This window comes from Anguilla anguilla, chromosome 11, assembly GCF_013347855.1.
Source record: "Anguilla anguilla isolate fAngAng1 chromosome 11, fAngAng1.pri, whole genome shotgun sequence".
NCBI classification, from domain to species: Eukaryota; Metazoa; Chordata; class Actinopteri; order Anguilliformes; family Anguillidae; genus Anguilla; species Anguilla anguilla.
The window spans coordinates 26410185-26428896 of record NC_049211.1 but is presented as its reverse complement, the minus strand read 5'-3'; the positions used below and the strand labels follow the sequence as shown (position 1 = coordinate 26428896).

The 18712-nt window shown below is 44.8% G+C and overlaps 1 protein-coding gene across 3 annotated transcripts; it reads left to right on the top strand.

Moving 5' to 3' along the window:
- Positions 1 to 1791: 1791 nt before the first annotated feature.
- atf1 (activating transcription factor 1) lies at positions 1792 to 10157 on the top strand. 3 transcript variants are annotated; one of them, XM_035383539.1, is made up of 8 exons: positions 1792 to 1991; positions 4303 to 4406; positions 5710 to 5829; positions 5912 to 6006; positions 7038 to 7171; positions 7395 to 7568; positions 8085 to 8244; positions 9490 to 10157. In XM_035383539.1, the coding sequence occupies exons 2-8, from the start codon at positions 4308 to 4310 to the stop codon at positions 9632 to 9634; spliced, it is 927 nt and encodes a 308-aa protein (XP_035239430.1). In that variant the 5' UTR covers positions 1792 to 1991; positions 4303 to 4307; the 3' UTR covers positions 9635 to 10157. The 3 variants fall into 3 exon arrangements, with proteins under 3 accessions (XP_035239430.1, XP_035239431.1, XP_035239432.1); XM_035383540.1 differs by lacking the exon at positions 1792 to 1991 and adding an exon at positions 2164 to 2185; XM_035383541.1 differs by lacking the exon at positions 1792 to 1991 and adding an exon at positions 3038 to 3059.
- Positions 10158 to 18712: the final 8555 nt, after the last annotated feature.

Here is an 18712-nt window from a genome sequence, read left to right as displayed (position 1 = left end):
CAAACAATTGCTGTGCTACTCAAGTTCTGAGTCAAAGCAAAAGCAAGCAGACCTTGCAGCTCTCTGTAACCAGGAGTAAGAACCACAGGCTCAAAGACATGCTTTTCATAGCTCTTGAACTTCCATCCATGTTCACTTTCCTTCCTGACTCTCCCCATATTAGATCAACTAACTGTTTTTATAAATGTCTCAATTAAAAAGTCAATTGTAATGTATTGGAGGGGGCATGTGGTAGTCTACACCCTCTCCAGACCAACAGAGGTAGCGCATCGACCAGGACTGTGATACACACAGGGAATTGGTTTAACGACTAAATTGGAGAGAAATGGGAGAAAAATGGCAAAAAAAGAAAAGAAAAAAAAGTAAATTGTACTATGATGTTGGAGTGCCTGTGGGGACCCCTGGAGGATAACCATTGATAAACAAGTTTAAATCCCTGCAGGTCACATGATGGAGACAAACTGATGGCCCTGCTTATAACAGTAAGAGGTCTGGATGTGCCACAATTGGGCGTGGCACAAGTGAAGGCTTGGATTGATGGGGCTGGGGTCACACTAAGACAACCAAGTGCTTATGGAATTTACGGGAGCTAACTGGACCGTGCATATATATATATTCTTTTTTTGTAAAAAAAAGAAACGAAACAAAAAAAAACTAATGTCCATTTAAAATGTTTCCTGTCCTCCTGATACGGTATGTGTGAAAAGTTATAGAAAAGAATAAGGGTGCAAAATATAAATACAAGGGAAAGTTATATGAGCAAATATATATATATTTCATGAAAAATAGTTCTTTAAAACTGGGAGAAACCAGGGCTTCAGTGATTATATAATTTGGGGACATCATTAGTTTGATCTATGTTGTAGTGTAGTTCTGAGGAGAGATAGAGGGATAGACTATGGTTATAAAGTGTTTATCATTGTTGTGGGTAATGGTTCACCATAGTATTGAGCAAAATATAGAAGACGAACATGTCGTTCATTCTACAGTAGTTTGTTATGTATAAGCAGGTTGTTATCTGCAAACATCTGGTGCAAATCCCCCAATACTGCTGACATGTCCACTTGTTTAAGTGTGTGCATGTTTCCTTTTCTGTCTCCTCAATCAGGCTATCACGAAGCTCACAATGCTAATTTATGTTTCTACACCTATCTGATGCAAATGATGTTCGTTCCGTTTCTAACACCTTTCATGCACAGTCCATATAAATACATATGTAGCATTAATACTATGTAAACAATTCCTCTTGAAAATAAAGCGGCATTGGCTAAGTAAATAATAATAGCTGCTACACTGTTTGGGAGCATTTGTTTTACACAACTACAAATTAACTGCGAATATAATGTTAATAGATTAAAATGAAAAGTTGTTAATGTTTTGTATTGGTGCTAGGTAAACTTTTGTTAACGTTCCAAATAATATTTCGGGTACAATTTACTAAAATATGAAATGGATGCAGAACAGACATTGGTCTATGTCGAAACTATTAGCTTAGTATTCAAATAACGTATGTACAGTAAGAGCAAAGTCGTAGGCTGAGAATGCCATTTCTGGTTGAATGGGACCATGGTAATTCTACAGCTTTCTCTAACATTAAATATATCGCTAGATCTGAACACGCGACATGGTAGAATCTTTACGTTTATCTGACCTGTATATTTGTCAAATTGTTTAAGCAGACAATCACAGATTATTAAACTTGTTATCCCTTCGGGGTGAAAGAGGCGTGGTGTCTACGTCATGCCGAGAGAGAATAGATCACGTGTCCTAAGAGAGGCGGAGCACACCATAACGTTAGCTTCTGTCCCTTTAAAAAAATCGCTTTTGGTTTTTTTTAATGGTTGCAAGCTATAGATCATAATAAAAAAATAAAAAAATTTCCCTCCTTTTTCCTGTTTGCTTGGTAAACAGAACAGCTATTTTGGATATTAAACACCGCTTATCATTCGACAAGAGGCTGCATCGAGGAACTGTTGGGACGGGATTTTAAGGTAATCTTTTAAAAAATCGTGTTTCTTCGCTGGCTGTTCGCGCAACATTGTGCTCCTCGTAATGGCGGTTCTCCACTCGGTGGCTGTGGAAGAAGGTGTATTAATGGCTCTCCGTATCGCTGACGTCTGTTGACGCGGTGACTTGCGTGCCAGTGACTCGGATACCGCACCGCCACACTGAACAAATACATTCGGTGATGAGACAGAAAAACTTTGTTAGCTGTGCTTCGTGGAGTTAGAGATATGAGCAGCTAGTTAGCTTTCCAAGTAGCCAGTCAGCTAACATTATCTAGCTGGGTTTAGCTAGCCAACCAGCTTAGCAGAACATGGAGTTTGTTCGCTAGCTAACGTTAGCTATACCTCACTTTACAGCGCGCCAGGTGTTCTTTTTAAACAGTGAAATCACAAAGTGCATTGGAAGGCAGCTAGCTAGTTAGCATGTCCGCTAACCGTTGTATTTCCGAAATCTATTGTTGCGTACAGTTAGCTAACTGGTAGTTACGCCCTGATCCAGGGACATCCTCAGGCCAGCCGTACCTCGAACATTACTAGCTGGGTAGCGGCGGTAACATTAGCTATAATAACTGCCGCTAAGTTAGCGAGTAGCACACGATTTCCAGTGAGCTACTAAACACCCATGACACTGAAAATATAACATGGCTGTTAAATTGTTAGCAAAAATTATTTAGCGCGCTACAAGTTAAATATATCTTTCAGACGGTTACCATTGGTAACGGTTGGTAGTCACTTTTGGCTAACGTATGTTTAGTACATTAATCTAAGCTAGCCTTGATTTCTTAGTTAGCGAATGTAGCCAGATTCGCAGCAACGGAAGGGGATTGTTTATTGTGTAGCCTATACTATAATGTCAGTTACCTGAAATAAACCCGTCCCTTGCACTTGCAGTTAGTTATCTTTGTAATATAAAGCTGATTATGTTATCATTAGTTCGTGACACATGGGTATCCATTTTAGCACGCTATTTAAACGCACTGTATTGTAATGTATCACCACCTGCTGTGAAGTTTCTGCTTTTCGAGAATACATGAGTAGCTATAGCCATAGCAGGTATGGCTAATAACATTTGCTTTCCTATGCCCATATAGCTTGTTCGTTAGCCACCCAGCTTTCCTCTATGTTTCTTATTTTATCCTTCACTGGATTGTATTTTTGAAATGGAAATTGGATCGCCAAGTTATCCACGTTATATGTGAGTGCTATAGGGGGTGTGCCCGCCCACGTGGCTGTAAATAATAACAGTCTAAAGCCATTGCCCCCAGCAGCATAATGTTTTTATGTGCGTGTGTTTATTACATGTCTTTGAGGCATATCAGTGTGTTTCAAGGATTTCGAAATGTCCATTATGTAATTTTTTCCCTGTTGCAACATTGCCTTTTTCAATTATGCCTAGTGCGGTACCGTCGAGCGCCATCAATGTCAGAGATCAGAATATCTGTGGCTTTGTTGGTACTTTGCCTGGTTGCAGGCAAGTGAGGCAACCGTGACTCTGCGGTTGAAGTAGGTACGAAGCAAACGGAGACCAGTGAAATGCGAAGGCTAAGCGCCTTTTGCTCCGTCGTGGTTCAAATCGATTTCAAATCCGCTCTCGCCCCGTGCTGCTTCCGCGAAGTGGTTTGCAATTTCGTGACTGGCTTGTCTGTCTAATGTAAAAAACATTCACACCCACCCGCACAGAGAGAAGTCGAGTGACGTCATCTGTCTGCCAAAGAAGCCCAGACTATGACGTTATATGATCGAAATAAAACGCGCATTTACCTGTGCTTTCAACGGGCTTCTTGAAAAGGTTTCTTACTACGTGAGTCACTGAGGTAACACGAAATGTATATTCTGCCAGGAATTCCTTCCGAAATGGCAAATCTACCAGACATTATTCATAGGCACCGTGGTTGACTGTGCATTCACCTTCCCATTCAGCATTTATGGAGCCCTGTACCTCGATTTAACCAATCAGGCACATTTGTTTACTCCCAATTTAAGCTGTATTAGATCAGCTTGACAGAGTGAGGCAACCGAAGGGGCTTGATGCGCATGGATACTGGTGTGTGTGTGAGGGAGAGATTAAGAGAGAGAAAGAGTCTACATGTGTACCTGTATAGGTGTGATCATTACTGTTAGTAACAGTTTGTTTGGGCTGACTGCGGTTGACTGCCATCTGTTTTGCAATTGTTATGTTGATGTCTGGTCTGGTTTTTGATTGGTGTGCTGGCTTGTGTTTGGTATGGTAATGATTTGTCTGCACTGTGATTGGTGTGTTGATGCTGTGTCTATTCTGCGATTGGTGTGTTGACAGTGAGGATGGAGGAGGTGCAGCAGAACAGCAATGGCACTGAAACACAGACTATCACCATCCCAACCACTATCAGCGCCTCCCAGATCTCACAAATAGCCCAGCAGGTAACCGTGCGCTTGTGTATTTGTGTGTGAGAGAGATAAAGATGAGACTGGGTGGAGAAGAGTGTGTGTGTGTGTATGTATGCATGAATGAGTTTGCGTGTGTATTTATGTGAGGCAGAAAGAGTGTCAGTGCCGTCTGTCTGTGTGGTTACGGTCATTGACTGTAGACAAATATGGACAAATCACTGTGACATCATGCATTGAGTCTCCATGGGCTTGGTGAAAAGCATTGAAGCCTGGGGGGTGCAGTTTGTGGGTGCCACCATGTTGTACAAACTGGAGCCAGAGACTGCGCAGTAGGGACATGAAGTCTGGTCGTGAGACACTGTCCCTGATTCGTCCGCAAAATATTACAGTCTTGTCCAAATAACACAATAGCATAAGTCGGCACATGGGAAGACATTAGATGAAGAATGAAGATGAAGATAAACAATTGTTGCGACTACATTTTCTTGTGGAAAAAAGGATTGACCATATTATTACCATTGACTTGCACTGAAACGGGTGAAACGCCTGTACTGGAGCCAACCGTGCTGGCGCTGGTGAGCAACGTCTCGCAACAAGACGAGGAAGTGAGCTTCAAAAACGCAGCCCGGCTTTGGCTGCTTGGCTGCGATGTGCAGACCGCAGAGAGGGCAGCGGTACTGTGCCTCAGTTTGAGGTGAGACTCCTACTGGTGGAACAGTGGTGGTGCAAACACGCCCAGCAGCTCATTCTGCCCTGCTGAGAACTATAAAGGAGCGTGATTTAACGCAGATCTCAGTGTAAACGCCGTGAGGCTAATGCCGTCGTGTTGTTCATTGACGCGTTCACGGCAACCTCTTTTCCTGGGCCGTAGCTGCATGGAGGCGAGCTGGGGTTCGCTAAGAGGTGGAACTGGAGTTCGGACCCGGATCTCCCACAGCGGCCCCAGTGCTGAGGAATGGGCTGGAGGAGAGGGAGTTTTTGGAGGGGCTCTTTAAAATTGCCGTGCCTGCTCGTTGATGTTGTCAGGAATGTGTTGCCTGAGGCAGTCTACCTGTCCGTCACTGGAGAGGGCAGTTCTGCACCCGTACTGGAAATGCCCTGGCCCCTTCCTGTGTGTGCTGGGGGTGGGGTGTAGTCTAGGTTTATGACTTATAATGATGCCATCTGTTCCATTTCCTTCTCTTTGTGTGTGTGTGTGTGTGTGTGTGTGTGAATGTGTACTGTCTGCGTGTGTATGTATTTGTGCTGGTGTGTGTTTGTGCATATGTATTTGTGTTGGTGCGCATTTCTGTGTGTATTTTGATTGTTTATATTTGTGCTGGTGTGTTTCGTGTAGATGTCCTTGGGGGGCTCTCCGGTGACGTTGGTTCAGCTCCCCGGAGGCCAGTTCCAGGTGCAGGGGGTGATCCAGTCCGCCCAGTCTGTCATTCAGTCTCCACAGGTGCAGCATGTGCAGGTAAGACACGCCCCTCTGCGCACGCGCGCCCTGTCCCCGTTACCTTGGCCTGGCTTCTCACCGGACGCCTCTGTGCACGCAGGGCGGGTCCGACACCGACGACTCCCAGGACTCCTCCGACAGTGGAAGCTCCGCCCACAAGTCCCGCGAGATCCTGGCCAGACGCCCATCCTACAGGTACCTCCCACTGAGACCCGCTGCCATGACAACATGATACCCCTGTGACATCATTGCACTGATGCAGCTCTTCTTTTGTGCTTTTTAAAGACAGAATATGGGCTTTACTGTGGTGCTTACTTTTCAGGCTCATGTTAGGCTAAATAGAATAAGGTTCTTCCTCAGCCTGGGTCGAACTTGGACCCAGCCAGGAGTCCCATGGGCTGATACGTAATTGGCTGCAGTATAGCCCAGGGAGGAAGGGTTTTTAGTCGGCAGGATTTCCCATTTGTTTTTTTTTTTGTGTTTTTTTTCCCATTTGTTAAAAATAATGAAAGAGAAACAGGAAGGTCAATTCCATATTGCGTAATTGAAAAGATATGAATGAATTTTTTCCAGATATGTTTTTAGCCTTAATTTTATTGTAAAGTGAGTCAAGGTAGCAAATGTATATACACTACATGGCCAAAAGTATATGGACACCTGACATCCAGTATTAATATGGAGTTTGTTCACCCTTTACGGCCAAAACAACCTCCACTCTTCTGGGAAGGCTTTATTTTGGATGTTGGAGCATTGCTGCATGGATTTGCTTCTGTTCAGCCAAAAGAGCATTAGTGAGGTCGGTCACTGATTGGGCGATTAGGCCTGGCTGGCAGTTGGCTTTCCAATTGATCCCAAAGGTTTTGGATGGGGTTGAGGTAAGGGCTTTGTGCAGGCCAGTCAAGTTCTTCCACATCATTCTCGACAAAACCATTTCTAAATGGACCTCGCTGTGTGTCCAGCGGTATTGTCATGCTGAAACAGGAACGGGCTTTCCCCAAACTGTTGGGAAAGTACAGAATTGTCTAGAATGTGATTGTATGCTGTAGCATTAAGATTTGCTTTCACTGGAACTAAGGGGCCTAGCCCAAACCATGAAAAACAGCCTAATAGTAACCTTAATTACTATTATCAACTGTATTTTTTGTCATTGATTTTATCGTTAGGTCCATGTTGGCAGGCCTGTGTTTAGCTGGTCATATTAACTCGCTGTTATGTCGCCCCTACAGGAAAATTTTGAACGAATTGTCTGCGGAGGAGCTGACTTCTCGAAACGAGGGAGAGGAGGAGAACCCTTCGTCCACGGTGACCACTGCTATGACCGTCCCTACTCCCATCTACCAGACCAGCAGCGGCCAGTACAGTAAGACCTTAACGCCGAACCAATCCTCACCATAAGTTTAATTAGGGTAATTTAATCTCTTAAGCCTGCCCAGGAACTACAGATGGAAGTGAACTAAAATATCTTCTTTACATGTTTTGGTCACACATATATGTTGATGAATTTGCATTCTTTGTCTGCTAAATGCTGTGAATAAACGCATGATCCCGCATGATCTCTCTCTCTCTCTCTTTATTCTCCTTAGTTGCCATCACGCCCAACGGCACAATTCAGTTGGCCAGCCCGGGCACGGAGGGTGTGCAGACCCTCACCATGACCAACTCGGGCACCACGCAGGCCGGCCCCACCATCCTGCAGTACGCCCAGACGCCCGACGGACAGCAGATCCTGGTGCCTAGCAACCAGGTGGTGGTTCAGAGTGAGTGCAGCTCGTTGAGTTTTCTGTTGGTGTCGATCGGCTGCTGAGCCGGCGAGAGAAGGCTCGGTCGTGCAGCAGGCTGAATGAGAGTCACTAGCGTGTGCTAAGCTGAGGTAAGGTGTGCACAAAGCCCGTGCCCTTAAAAGCAGCGGGTGACCCACAGGCCCAATCAGCCTGAGGTGGGCGTGTCTCGTTATATGAGGGACAGGTTTGACGAGCGAAGCCCCTCCCCGCGGTCTCAGGATACCCGGTTAAGATGGCGGTTGTGGGCCGGAAAGGCACGCAGGCCTGATTAATCGAGGCGTGTTTTCCATAGCGTGCTGCTGAATTTCTCTGTGCTCGTTAAGGATTTGTGTGAATTGAGCTGGGGGGCTCTCGGTAATCTTCTCTGGCCCTGTGGGACTCAAGTTTGGCACCTGCCGCCGGTTTCCATAGCAATGGCCAAATCAGGAAGGCTTGGGAAGCCGGCGGTCTCCATGGAGATGCGCTGAGCTGAGCGGTGTGGCTGTCCCGTAGGTGCGGGCGGAGAGATGCAGACGTTCCAGATCCGCACCACGTCCAACGCCAGCTCCCTGCCCCAGACCGTGGTCATGACCTCCCCCGTCAACATCTCCTCCCAGGCCACCAAGTCGGACGACCCGCAGATGAAGAGGGAGATCCGGCTAGCCAAGAACAGGTGAACCCCCCACCCCACTGCACCCTGCTCTGCTGTCTCCCCTGTAAGCCAGACCCACCCGGCCCCAATCACCTCCTCAGTCCCAACCCCCACACCCCCACCCCATTGAACACATTACGCCCTGCCCCATTCCCTCTCCAAAAACTACAGACACATCACTTGTCTGTGAAATCACATCGCCATGGAATCCTGACGAAAAGAGAACCTTCTCCTTCCAGCATGTGTAGAAGACACAGTAAAGCTTAGAGCACTTTCAGATGTGCCTTCAGCAGGCACCCGTGCATCCCTTGCATGCATGCATCTGTATGAGGTGTTTTTGCAGATCCTGGTGATCTGCTGCACGCACACACACCCGCAGACCCGGGCCTACAGCAGTCGCTGTGTGGATGAGCTGGTAAAACTGAGATAGGGTCTGAGAGTCTGGAACAAACTGGGACACTGTCTGGTGGATGAAAAAATGATACATTTTTTGTCACACAATATGAAAATGAACCACATGCATGCTTTGTAAAACATTTTTCCATCTTTGTTTTAGTGCAAAAATGTCACAGTGCGATTACTTGAACAACCAATAGCAATTACAATGTTTAGTCTTTTTTTCCCCTGGACACTTTGTGGCCTCTGACTGCCTCCAGTTTTAAGATTTTTTGTGCTGTTATAAAATGATTGGTTTTTGGGGGCATACAGATGGCAGTCAGCCAATCCGCAACACTTGCTTTTATCAAGCTTCCACTTCTTATAAAAACACAGTTTCTATTTTTAATCTCGCTTTGTTCTCCTGCAACATTATAATTTGTCTTCCTCTTTTCAAAAGGTTTTTTTTGTTGCAACATCTTTTTCGTCAGCTGACTAACGTCAGATAATTTTGGCTATGATTTTCACAGAAATATATTAGCTAACATTAGGTTACCGCTCGATACCGCTGTAGCAGACAAAGCAGACCGCAGACACTTCCAATCAGAGTAGCCTAACGAACAGAAGGATTTGTGGGAGTTGGAGTCTTGTATTCTAAAGCTTTGCTTGTGATTGCTGAACCACGTGAACTTCCATGCATATTTCAGGGATTGTTTTGGCAGTTTGATTTCTGCAGAATAGTGTGTCCAGTTTATTGGTCCCGTTTACCCAACGCTGACATAATATACCCGCATTGGGTGGGTGGTCAGGTGATGGCACCGGCCAATTGTATGACAGTTCTGACACTCTTCTCTCTCCTCCCTCCCTACCTCCCTCCGTCCCCGTGTGAAGGGAGGCCGCGCGCGAGTGCCGCAGGAAGAAGAAGGAGTACGTCAAATGCCTGGAGAACCGGGTGGCCGTGCTGGAGAACCAGAACAAGACGCTGATCGAGGAGCTGAAGACATTAAAAGACCTTTACTGCGTGAAGACAGGGTAACGAGCCGGGAACCAGAACAGGACCGGGCGGCTCGCTATGGACCACTGGGGACTGGGAACAGCGCTCCGTACTTAACCATATTCCTTTCGTTGGTTCCGTTTGGTTTTTTTATCCTTTTGTTTAAACAAGGTTATCCGCAGCAGAATCAAAAAAAAGAAAAGAAAAGAAAACAACGTTTCGGCAATGTTCGCGTGAAAGCGGGTTATTTTCCTCCGTTGAGAAATAACCGACGAATTCACCAAAAACCATTTTTATCTCGTTTTATTTTAGGGACACACAAGCTGGAATTGAGAGCATTAAAAAAAACAAAAAAAAACAAACAAAAAAACAAAAAGAAGAAAACGAGCAATGCTTTTGTAATTTTCAGTTTTTTTTCTGCAAGCCAAGGTTTTTTTTTCCTCCATTTTTATTAACATAGCAGTAGGAACGTGCAGTTTTAACCTCTGTAAGAGCCGCGTTGTCGTGAGTGTACCTATGACTTGTAATCATGTATGTTTTTGTAAGTAAAACACACTTTTCGGTTGTTCCTCTCCTCGTTTTGGAGGCATGGCGCAGGTCCTCTGTTACATGTCCCGGTTTCCTGGAAACTGTCAGCGGAGAAGCTTCTGGAAGTGGGTGTCCTGTTGGGACACTTTGTCAAGGAGCGCAAGTTGTGGTTCAGGCCTGGGGGGGGGGGGGCGGGGGCAGGGGGGGGGGCGAGGCGGGACAGGCTGGAGGGAGGGGAGGGGGGTGTGTGTTTGGTTTGAGCCAGAAAATCAAATGTCACTCATTTGGTAGGTGAATCTAAATAAATATTTTTTTCCAATCTTTATTCTGCTGTAGACATATGTTGTTCCAGGAGGACCGGGAGAGAGAAGGGTGGGACGGTCGTGCTGTTTATAACCGAGCTGAGTCCGCCCACAGGTTCTCTATAGCAACCAGATGGTCAGCTACTGCATTCCTCACGTCCTCTACTTCTGATTGGTCGCAGGAGGTTCCAGCACTTTATCACTGTTGATGAGTAGTCATGCAGACCCGTGGCCAAGGACATCGTCCGTTGCCTTGGATATTGTCCTTATTCAAACTCAGTTGCGAATATTCAGTTACAGATTTTCAGTTTAGATGCATCAGACTTAAAGTTCATCAGACATAATGTTCCAACAGTAGGGAGGCTGTTCTTTCAGTGTTATGAATAGAGAGCCAACCATCTGGTTAATGGATAGAATCTTGTGCCTGTACCGAGTGTGACTCAGTTGAGCAGTCATGGTTTTCCACCCTCGGCAGCTCTATTCAGGGATGTGTGGGGAAGCGTGAGCGAGAAGCACGTGAGCACCTTGCTCTCGCAGAGGCTGGCATTAGCAGAGGGGGATGCGATGGCAATGGACACGCTGCAGCCCAGGGCTGGAGGGGACTGACCTTCTCCATGGTGCGTGGGCAGCTGCGGCCCATCACCGTTACCTGGCCCTGCCGATCTCCTCCTCCTCTTGCGAATTGACCTCTGTTTGGCAGCTATGTCCTCTGCACACAAAGGCCATGCAGCTAGATGCGTGCGTCCAAGTGTTAGCTTCTCTCAGCGAGCGGTGCCGGAAATCCAAGCTTTGGAAGGCGCACCTGTTTTTATATTCAGTTAGACCTGAGGGTCTCTGACAGGAAAGCAGCCGGTGGGGAACACGCAGAGCACGGTGAGGAAAGACCAAAGCTGAACACCAGTACGCCCTCATGACCAGGGCCACCAGTCTGTCTCCACCATGTGACCTGCAGGGATTTGAACTTGCATTTCCATGGTTATCCTCCAGGGGTCCCCACAGCAGCACTGTTGAGCGACTAATTGTACAATTGAGTTTCTAATTGAGGAATTTCTAAAAACAATGAGTTGATTTAATACGGGGAGAGTCAGGACAGAAAGTGAACATGGATGGAAGTTTAAGTGCTGTGAGAAGCAGGCCTTTGAGCCGGGGGGCCTGCTGGTCATGGGGAGCAGCAGGCTCTCTCTGACTCGGAGCTCCAGTAGCACAGCAGTCGATCCGTTTCAGCAGCTGGTTGCGCAGCTAACTCCGGTGATCTGGATTCTTGGGTCTGCAGTCGGTCACTGCTTTTGAGGAAAAAACAAAAAACCAGCAGACTCTGCCTCTCCAGGACCAGGATTGAGTATCACTGCTGTGAAAAGAAAACTGTATCCATATAAAGCAGGGTACGCTGTCCAATCTAATCTGAAAAGGGCTGATGTGGCTGCAGGTTTTTGTTACAGTCCAGGACGAAGACTCCTAGTGCTGATTGAAGATCATGATTCATTCATTAGTTGAATCATCATTTTAAAAATACTTTTTTGTGCTAGTTAACTGTTGTGTAACTGCTCTCATTTTTAATGTGGGCATTTCCCACTGCTTCTAACAAAATGTATTGTGGCCCTGTATAACATTAAAAAAAACACTGCAGCATTGTCCATTGCAGCTAGTAATCAAACTGAATTTAACATGTGTTGCTCATAAACATCGCAGTCAGTCATCATCTGTGCTTAATTAGAGACACTTTATCAGTTTAGATTGTTGAGGTGGTGCAAATGGGATAATCGTTTGAGAAGGGGCTTAACAAAGAGGCTGTCATGACCTCTAGCTGGCGGAGGACTGAAATGCAATGCGAGAAAACCATAGGAAACCAATTGGTTTCCCTTGTTATGAAAGATGCATACAGGTGGTCTGGAGTCTGATACTGCCTCATGCCTGTCACACCCAGTGCTTTAAGGCTGAACCCCTCCCTCAACACTGCCAGCGTGCAAAACGCCTCCAGCCTGTGAATGCAAAATGCCCAGAGAGGACATGGACATATTCTTAGATGTTATATACTCACTGACCACTAGAGGGAGGTCTCGCCTCATTCTCAAAATTATTTGGCCAAGGCCATATGACGTGGAGCAACACAGGCAACAGCAACACTTTAAAACCGAAAAAAAAAAATCCGATTTCACTTCCATGAAAGAATGTATCTTGAAGAAAATATGCAATTGACATAACTAAGTGTAGGTGTCAGTAGATGGATTCTAATCTAATGTAGGTGTACTATGGTGCATCCGTTAATGGATGCTATAAGTATCTCCTGCAGCCTATTTATAGGTGGAAATGAAAAGGATAATGGAACTCCCTGGAAAGGTTAAAGCAAGAACTTTGAGCTGGAGAAAGTCTGCTTTACTCCTTAAGTGGCTTTTAGATTCTCTCTCAGAGCTTTCATTTAGTATGTTTTGTAATACAATATCAGCCTTTTTTGTTTCCGTGTCTTGAAACCTCACCAGAATAGGGCATTAAACTGAATTTTCCTCATCGCTGTGGTACCACATGTTTTGGGGTTTTTTTTTTCTGAAGGGGTAATACCCAAATGCAGTCTTTCTTTTGCTCCTGACATCACCTCTGGATTGTAAATAAATGACACACACTGACGCATTGATTTAGGTAACCTCTCTGTTACATGCCAGGTTATTGGTATTATTCATTGTAGGAAGCCTCGTGTGAATGATATGAGTACCACGGGCACGCAGGCAACGACATGAACGACTGCGGGGTCCCAAAGTTGTATTAGGACCCCAAGAGCATGAAAGCCTTCTCTTTGCACCCCAGGTGTCACGCCTCTTCTTTTAAACTTCATTTTCTCTCCTTCCCTTCCTGCCCCAACTCTGCAAGTTAGCTGGTTCCTATAGACCCCTGTTTAATAAAGTTTTTATATTCCTTCTGGTGTACAAATGAATGTGTTGGCTTTGGTTTTGTTGTGTTTGCTTTGTATGTTTACTGCTTTTTATGAGCTGGGTCGTTACATAATGGGAGCTCCTCCGGGATCTCTTTTGGTAAGCATTACCTTGCTATGCGATCATTCTGATAAGAAATTCTATGGCCCTGTGTGGACGTTAGCATGTTGCTCTTAAGCAAGGGAAGGCAAGGAGGGCCATATCCAAATTGGATTTCATGCCAACTTCTGCTCTTATTAAATTAGCCACATCATTTAGTAACTGATATGTTGGCTGCATCTTTGATAGGTGAATGAATTGCAGCTGAAGATTTCCTGTGTCCCAACACGAAACATCTTATTGTGGTCTAATCTACGGTTAAACCAACATAAGTGCATTCAGCTGATTAGCTAATTTAGCCTGTCTAATTGGTGACAGCAGACTCAGTGTCGCTGTTTATTCTGGTATTCCTGTTTTTAAAGCAACGGCCTTGTGATTCACTCTGCCACATTGATAAGTAATTAGGAATCTCTTAAAACCTTCCACTCAACAGTTCTACCCAGCAGTGTTAATTAATCACACATGCGTGGGTTCCTATGTTCAGGGACCCAGATGATGGTGCTTTTCTGCATTGCATCCTCTAGTTTGAAATTCTCGGCTGTATTGTTAGGCCTGTGCTATCCCGCTGTGATATCTACCATAAACTTGAGAGAGCGCACGTGCAGCATGTGTGCCAACTGGACCATGTGTAGTCTGCCCCATCTTCATGGCACTGCCATTCACCAGCCGACCTGTGCAGTAAGTGCGCCCGGAGGACGGGTGTGGTCAGTGCAGCTGGAGTGTTGTTAATGTGCATGGGGTGGGGAATGCCTTAACATGGGGGACATTGCAGCCGATTGCCCTCTCTGCCTCCCGTGGACCAAAACCAGGTTAAGATTTCAACTTGAGCATTTAATCAATCATCAAGTTTGAGTGGGGAAAGCAATGCCCTCTGTTAGTTGCAACTGTTACTGGCACCCTATGGCCATACAGACATTAACTCCACAACAGTACTGTCTATGAACCACCAGGGGCAGTGCTGGCAATTTAAGAGGACCACCTGGGAGATGCATTCTCTGGTTTATTCAAAGATGGTTGAGAGCATAAAAACATACACAAATGGAAGTAGTATTCTGCAGTAGTATTCAGGACCCAGGGAGATCAAGAGAAGTGTTTCACTAATAAAGTAAACAAGTAGAATAATAAATCAGATACCTAGGTGGCCACAAAAATTTGTGAAAACTTTAGTCAAAAATTGTTTCGTACGACAGCATGACAGTACTGGTGGCCAATATGCTGCTGTCTTTTGGGACTTTTTTATTGGGTAAGTATCTTTGCCATATTGAATAACTTCACAAATTTGTTCATGATGTCATATTTTCTTACACAACCATATAATAGGCTCGGCAGTCAGCTAGCTCGCTTGCTTGTTCTCAAGACCTTTGTTTTGCTTAAATGCCCGCTTTCTGTTTGAATATTTATTTAATAACTATTCCTTTATTAGGATTGTTTGTCTCTTAGCATAACCATTGAGTTCCGCTGACCAATAACATAATGCTGGTTGTAACTTTATAGAACCAATCAGATTGCAGAGAACTAGAACTTTCCAGGAGCATCTGGAGTCAAGACTTGGGAGGTAATGTCTCAACAGCACCAGAGGCAAACTAATTTAACTGAAACCACACAGTACTGTATATCTGGCCACGTTAAATCTCCCGTGGCCAGATATACAGTAGCAAAATGCAATAGTTTTTTAATGGGTTTCAGTGGAAATAATCATTAAAGCCACAAACCAAATTAAGCTGCTGCTATCGGCAGGAAAATCTGAGAGAATAGGATTGCTTTTCAAACTTCAAAGCAGGTGTCAGTGTAAATGCCACAGTTTATGCATCATGTAGCTAAATTCCTGTTTCACTGCCTGTGCGTACTGAATGAGCGGAAGAGGAGATTGGTACCTCCTGAACTTGCCAAAATGTCAGTCCTCAAAAAAATAGTACCTGAAACTGATCCTGGATCAGTGTTTGCGAGCAGAACTACTTCCTGTCCTGTGTGTCACAGGAACCAGGAGAGGAGGTGTTTTTTCCTTGCACTTGTCTGAGAAACAAGGCAAACTCCTCACCTTACTCTTTAGTGGATTGCAAGGGTTGACCTGAGTATATGAACCATCCACTGAAGTCTGGGACTGCCTGAGTTCAGTTTGCCTGTTTCCCTCCATGTAAAAACCCTGGTAAGCAGCAGCAGAAAGGACCTCCTGGTTTCCATGGTGCGTTCCTGTGTCACTGTGAAGTGCGACTGATGGACTGGAAAGGGTGTGGCTCAGGGAATTAACCTCCAGCTGAGTGTCTGACACGCTCACAGAACTGCATATGCACGCACAAACAGGCACACATATGCACATGTACACACACACAGAACCGCATATGCACGCACAAACAGGCACACATATGCACATGTACACACACACAGAACCGCATATGCACGCACAAACAGGCACACATATGCACATGTACACACACACAGAACCGCATATGCACGCACAAACAGGCACACATATGCACATGTACACACACACAGAACTGCATATGCACGCACAAACAGGCACACATATGCACATGTACACACACACAGAACTGCATATGCACGCACAAACAGGCACACATATGCACATGTACACACACACAGAACTGCATATGCACGCACAAACAGGCACACATATGCACATGTACACACACACAGAACTGCATATGCACGCACAAACAGGCACACGTATGCACATGTACACACACACAGAACTGCATATGCACGCACAAACAGGCACACGTATGCACATGTACACACACACAGAACTGCATATGCACGCACAAACAGGCACACATATGCACATGTACACACACACAGAACTGCATATGCACGCACAAACAGGCACACATATGCACATGTACACACACACAGAACTGCATATGCACGCACAAACAGGCACACGTATGCACATGTACACACACACAGAACTGCATATGCACGCACAAACAGGCACACGTATGCATATGTACACACACACAGAACCGCATATGCACGCACAAACAGGCACACATATGCACATGTACACACACACAGAACTGCATATGCACGCACAAACAGGCACACGTATGCATATGTACACACACACAGAACCACATATGCATGCACAAACAGGCACACATATGCACATGTACACACACACAGAACTGCATATGCACGCACAAACAGGCACACGTATGCATATGTACACACACACACATGCACACACACACACACAACTTGAGCTTTAATTTATGAAAAGAAAATATCCCATGTTGTTCTGCAATTAAGTCGCTGACTTATTTGAAAAATCCTCAAAGATTATTATGGGCACCCATGTACATGCAAACACACAGAATTGCATGTACATGCTCACATACACAGTGTAGTATAATGGGTAAGGAACTGGTCTTGTAACCTAAAGGTCACAGGTTAGATTTCCGGGAAGGACAGTGCCATCGTACCCTTGAGCAAGGTACTTAACCTGCATTGATTCAGTATATATCCACCTGTTTAAAATGGATGCAATGTAAATGCGGTATGTAAATGTTATGTAAGTCTCTCTGGATAAGGGGGTCTGCTAAATTCCATGTACTAATATACTTAAACATGCACACAAGGGTTGGGGAAATACCATTTCAAGCAATGAATTGAGAATATCATAATGAACTGAAAAGTGACAATTTTTTAAATTAACTTCAGTTTACTTCTTGAATTGAATGAAATGAAATAGTATTGACCCAAACTGTTGACTGATGCACAGCTGAACATATGTGCATACACATTCACATGCACAAATAATGATCATGATGTTGTTTCTTCTTTTTATTTGGCAGGATATAAAATCTGCTGGGTTTTCAGAGGAATTCTATGGCTGTAAATAATGTCTGCCAGTGCGAAGATCCAAAATGCTTTTCCTTCTGGTCAGCCTGCTGCTTGTTTTTGGAATCCTCCGTGTGTATCGCTAACAAATATAGAATCTTCTCTGTTGCATTCTACCTCAGCCAAAGGGGGTAGTGACAAATGAAATGATGATAAATTTAAATCCTTGTTTTCTTAGATCAAAATATACTCTAGATTGCCCAATGCAAATTTTCAGTTGATGCTTTGCCAGAACCAAGCTGGCCTTGCAGACGGTTGATGGACACTTTTTTTTCTCACATGCAAATGCTTTCTGTGTTTACCCATCTTCCGCCGTGGACCAGCGTACAGGCCGTCTCGCAGGAAAGCACACTTCCAAATGGAGAGTGTGTATTTGGCAGCATGCTTCTGGTCTCAGAATTGCTGAAACAGAGGAATTATCGTTGTGGGCCCAACTGTGCTGGTATTGATTTAGGGTCCATTGCCAGGTGGTGTCAGGTTAGTGCACTGGGGCGCACAAGGACCCAAACAAAGCGTTCACATTCGCGGGAAGGAGCCTGGTGTTGGCAATTGCACTGAGCGCACCTGTGAGTGGCGGGTTTTACCTGCTTTCAACTCTCCTCTGAGGGACGGCTTTCTCCTGCTTAGACCTCGTCTCTCAGTGATGGACACTCTGAAATGATTCTTGGTAGTTTGGAGATAGAGCTAAGAACCATAAGAGCTTTTATCAGGTATCTTAAAGGGACGAAATGCGTGAGGTTTTAATTTTATTGTGGAGTGGCTCTTTAGTTTTGCTTCTTCTGACAGCAAGATGAAGGTGAACATGTACACATGAAGGCTTTGGCTTGAAAGGTCAAATAAACCCAATTAACAAATTTAGTTATACTATATCTAGACAAATACGACTGAAATACACACAAGCAAACTTCCTAGTTCCTTTTTATGGCTGCATGACAGCATGATGCCATATTGAAACAGCAGGAGGTATGGCAAGAAGTCATGGCAAATTATTCTGAATTAAATGGAGTGTATCCCTAAAGACCTTGTCAAAGAAAGAATATGGTATTGTGACTTATCCCAGGCTGGAATTTTCCACTCAAAACATCTTTGGTGTGTCAGCCAGTACTAATTTATAAACCTCTCTGATGGTCTTTAGTCGTTATTTACTTTTAAAAACTTGTGTAATGTGTGATGGATCCTGTTGATTGCCCCACTATTGACATTAGTCTGTACTTACCTATGATGCTATGCAAAGGCTGAAATTTTCCTGTACTGTTGTAATATTTTCGTCGCATACTGCGCCTTCCTTTGAATGCATCACAATAAGGAATGCAATACAATCTAGAATCTTATTCTTTTTATTAACAGCGTTCTCACATACAAAACGACGGTCCCTTGTCGTTTCTAAACAGGGTATTTGCCGACACTCC

Excerpts from the sequence above, each read along its gene's own strand:
- atf1 (XM_035383539.1), top strand. The coding sequence starts at position 4,308 with ATGGAGGAGGTGCAGCAGAACAGCAATGGCACTGAAACACAGACTATC. Across the intron at positions 4,407-5,709 it reads TCTCACAAATAGCCCAGCAG|ATGTCCTTGGGGGGCTCTCC; the intron begins GTAACCGTGCGC and ends TGTTTCGTGTAG. Across the intron at positions 8,245-9,489 it reads ATCCGGCTAGCCAAGAACAG|GGAGGCCGCGCGCGAGTGCC; the intron begins GTGAACCCCCCA and ends CCCCGTGTGAAG.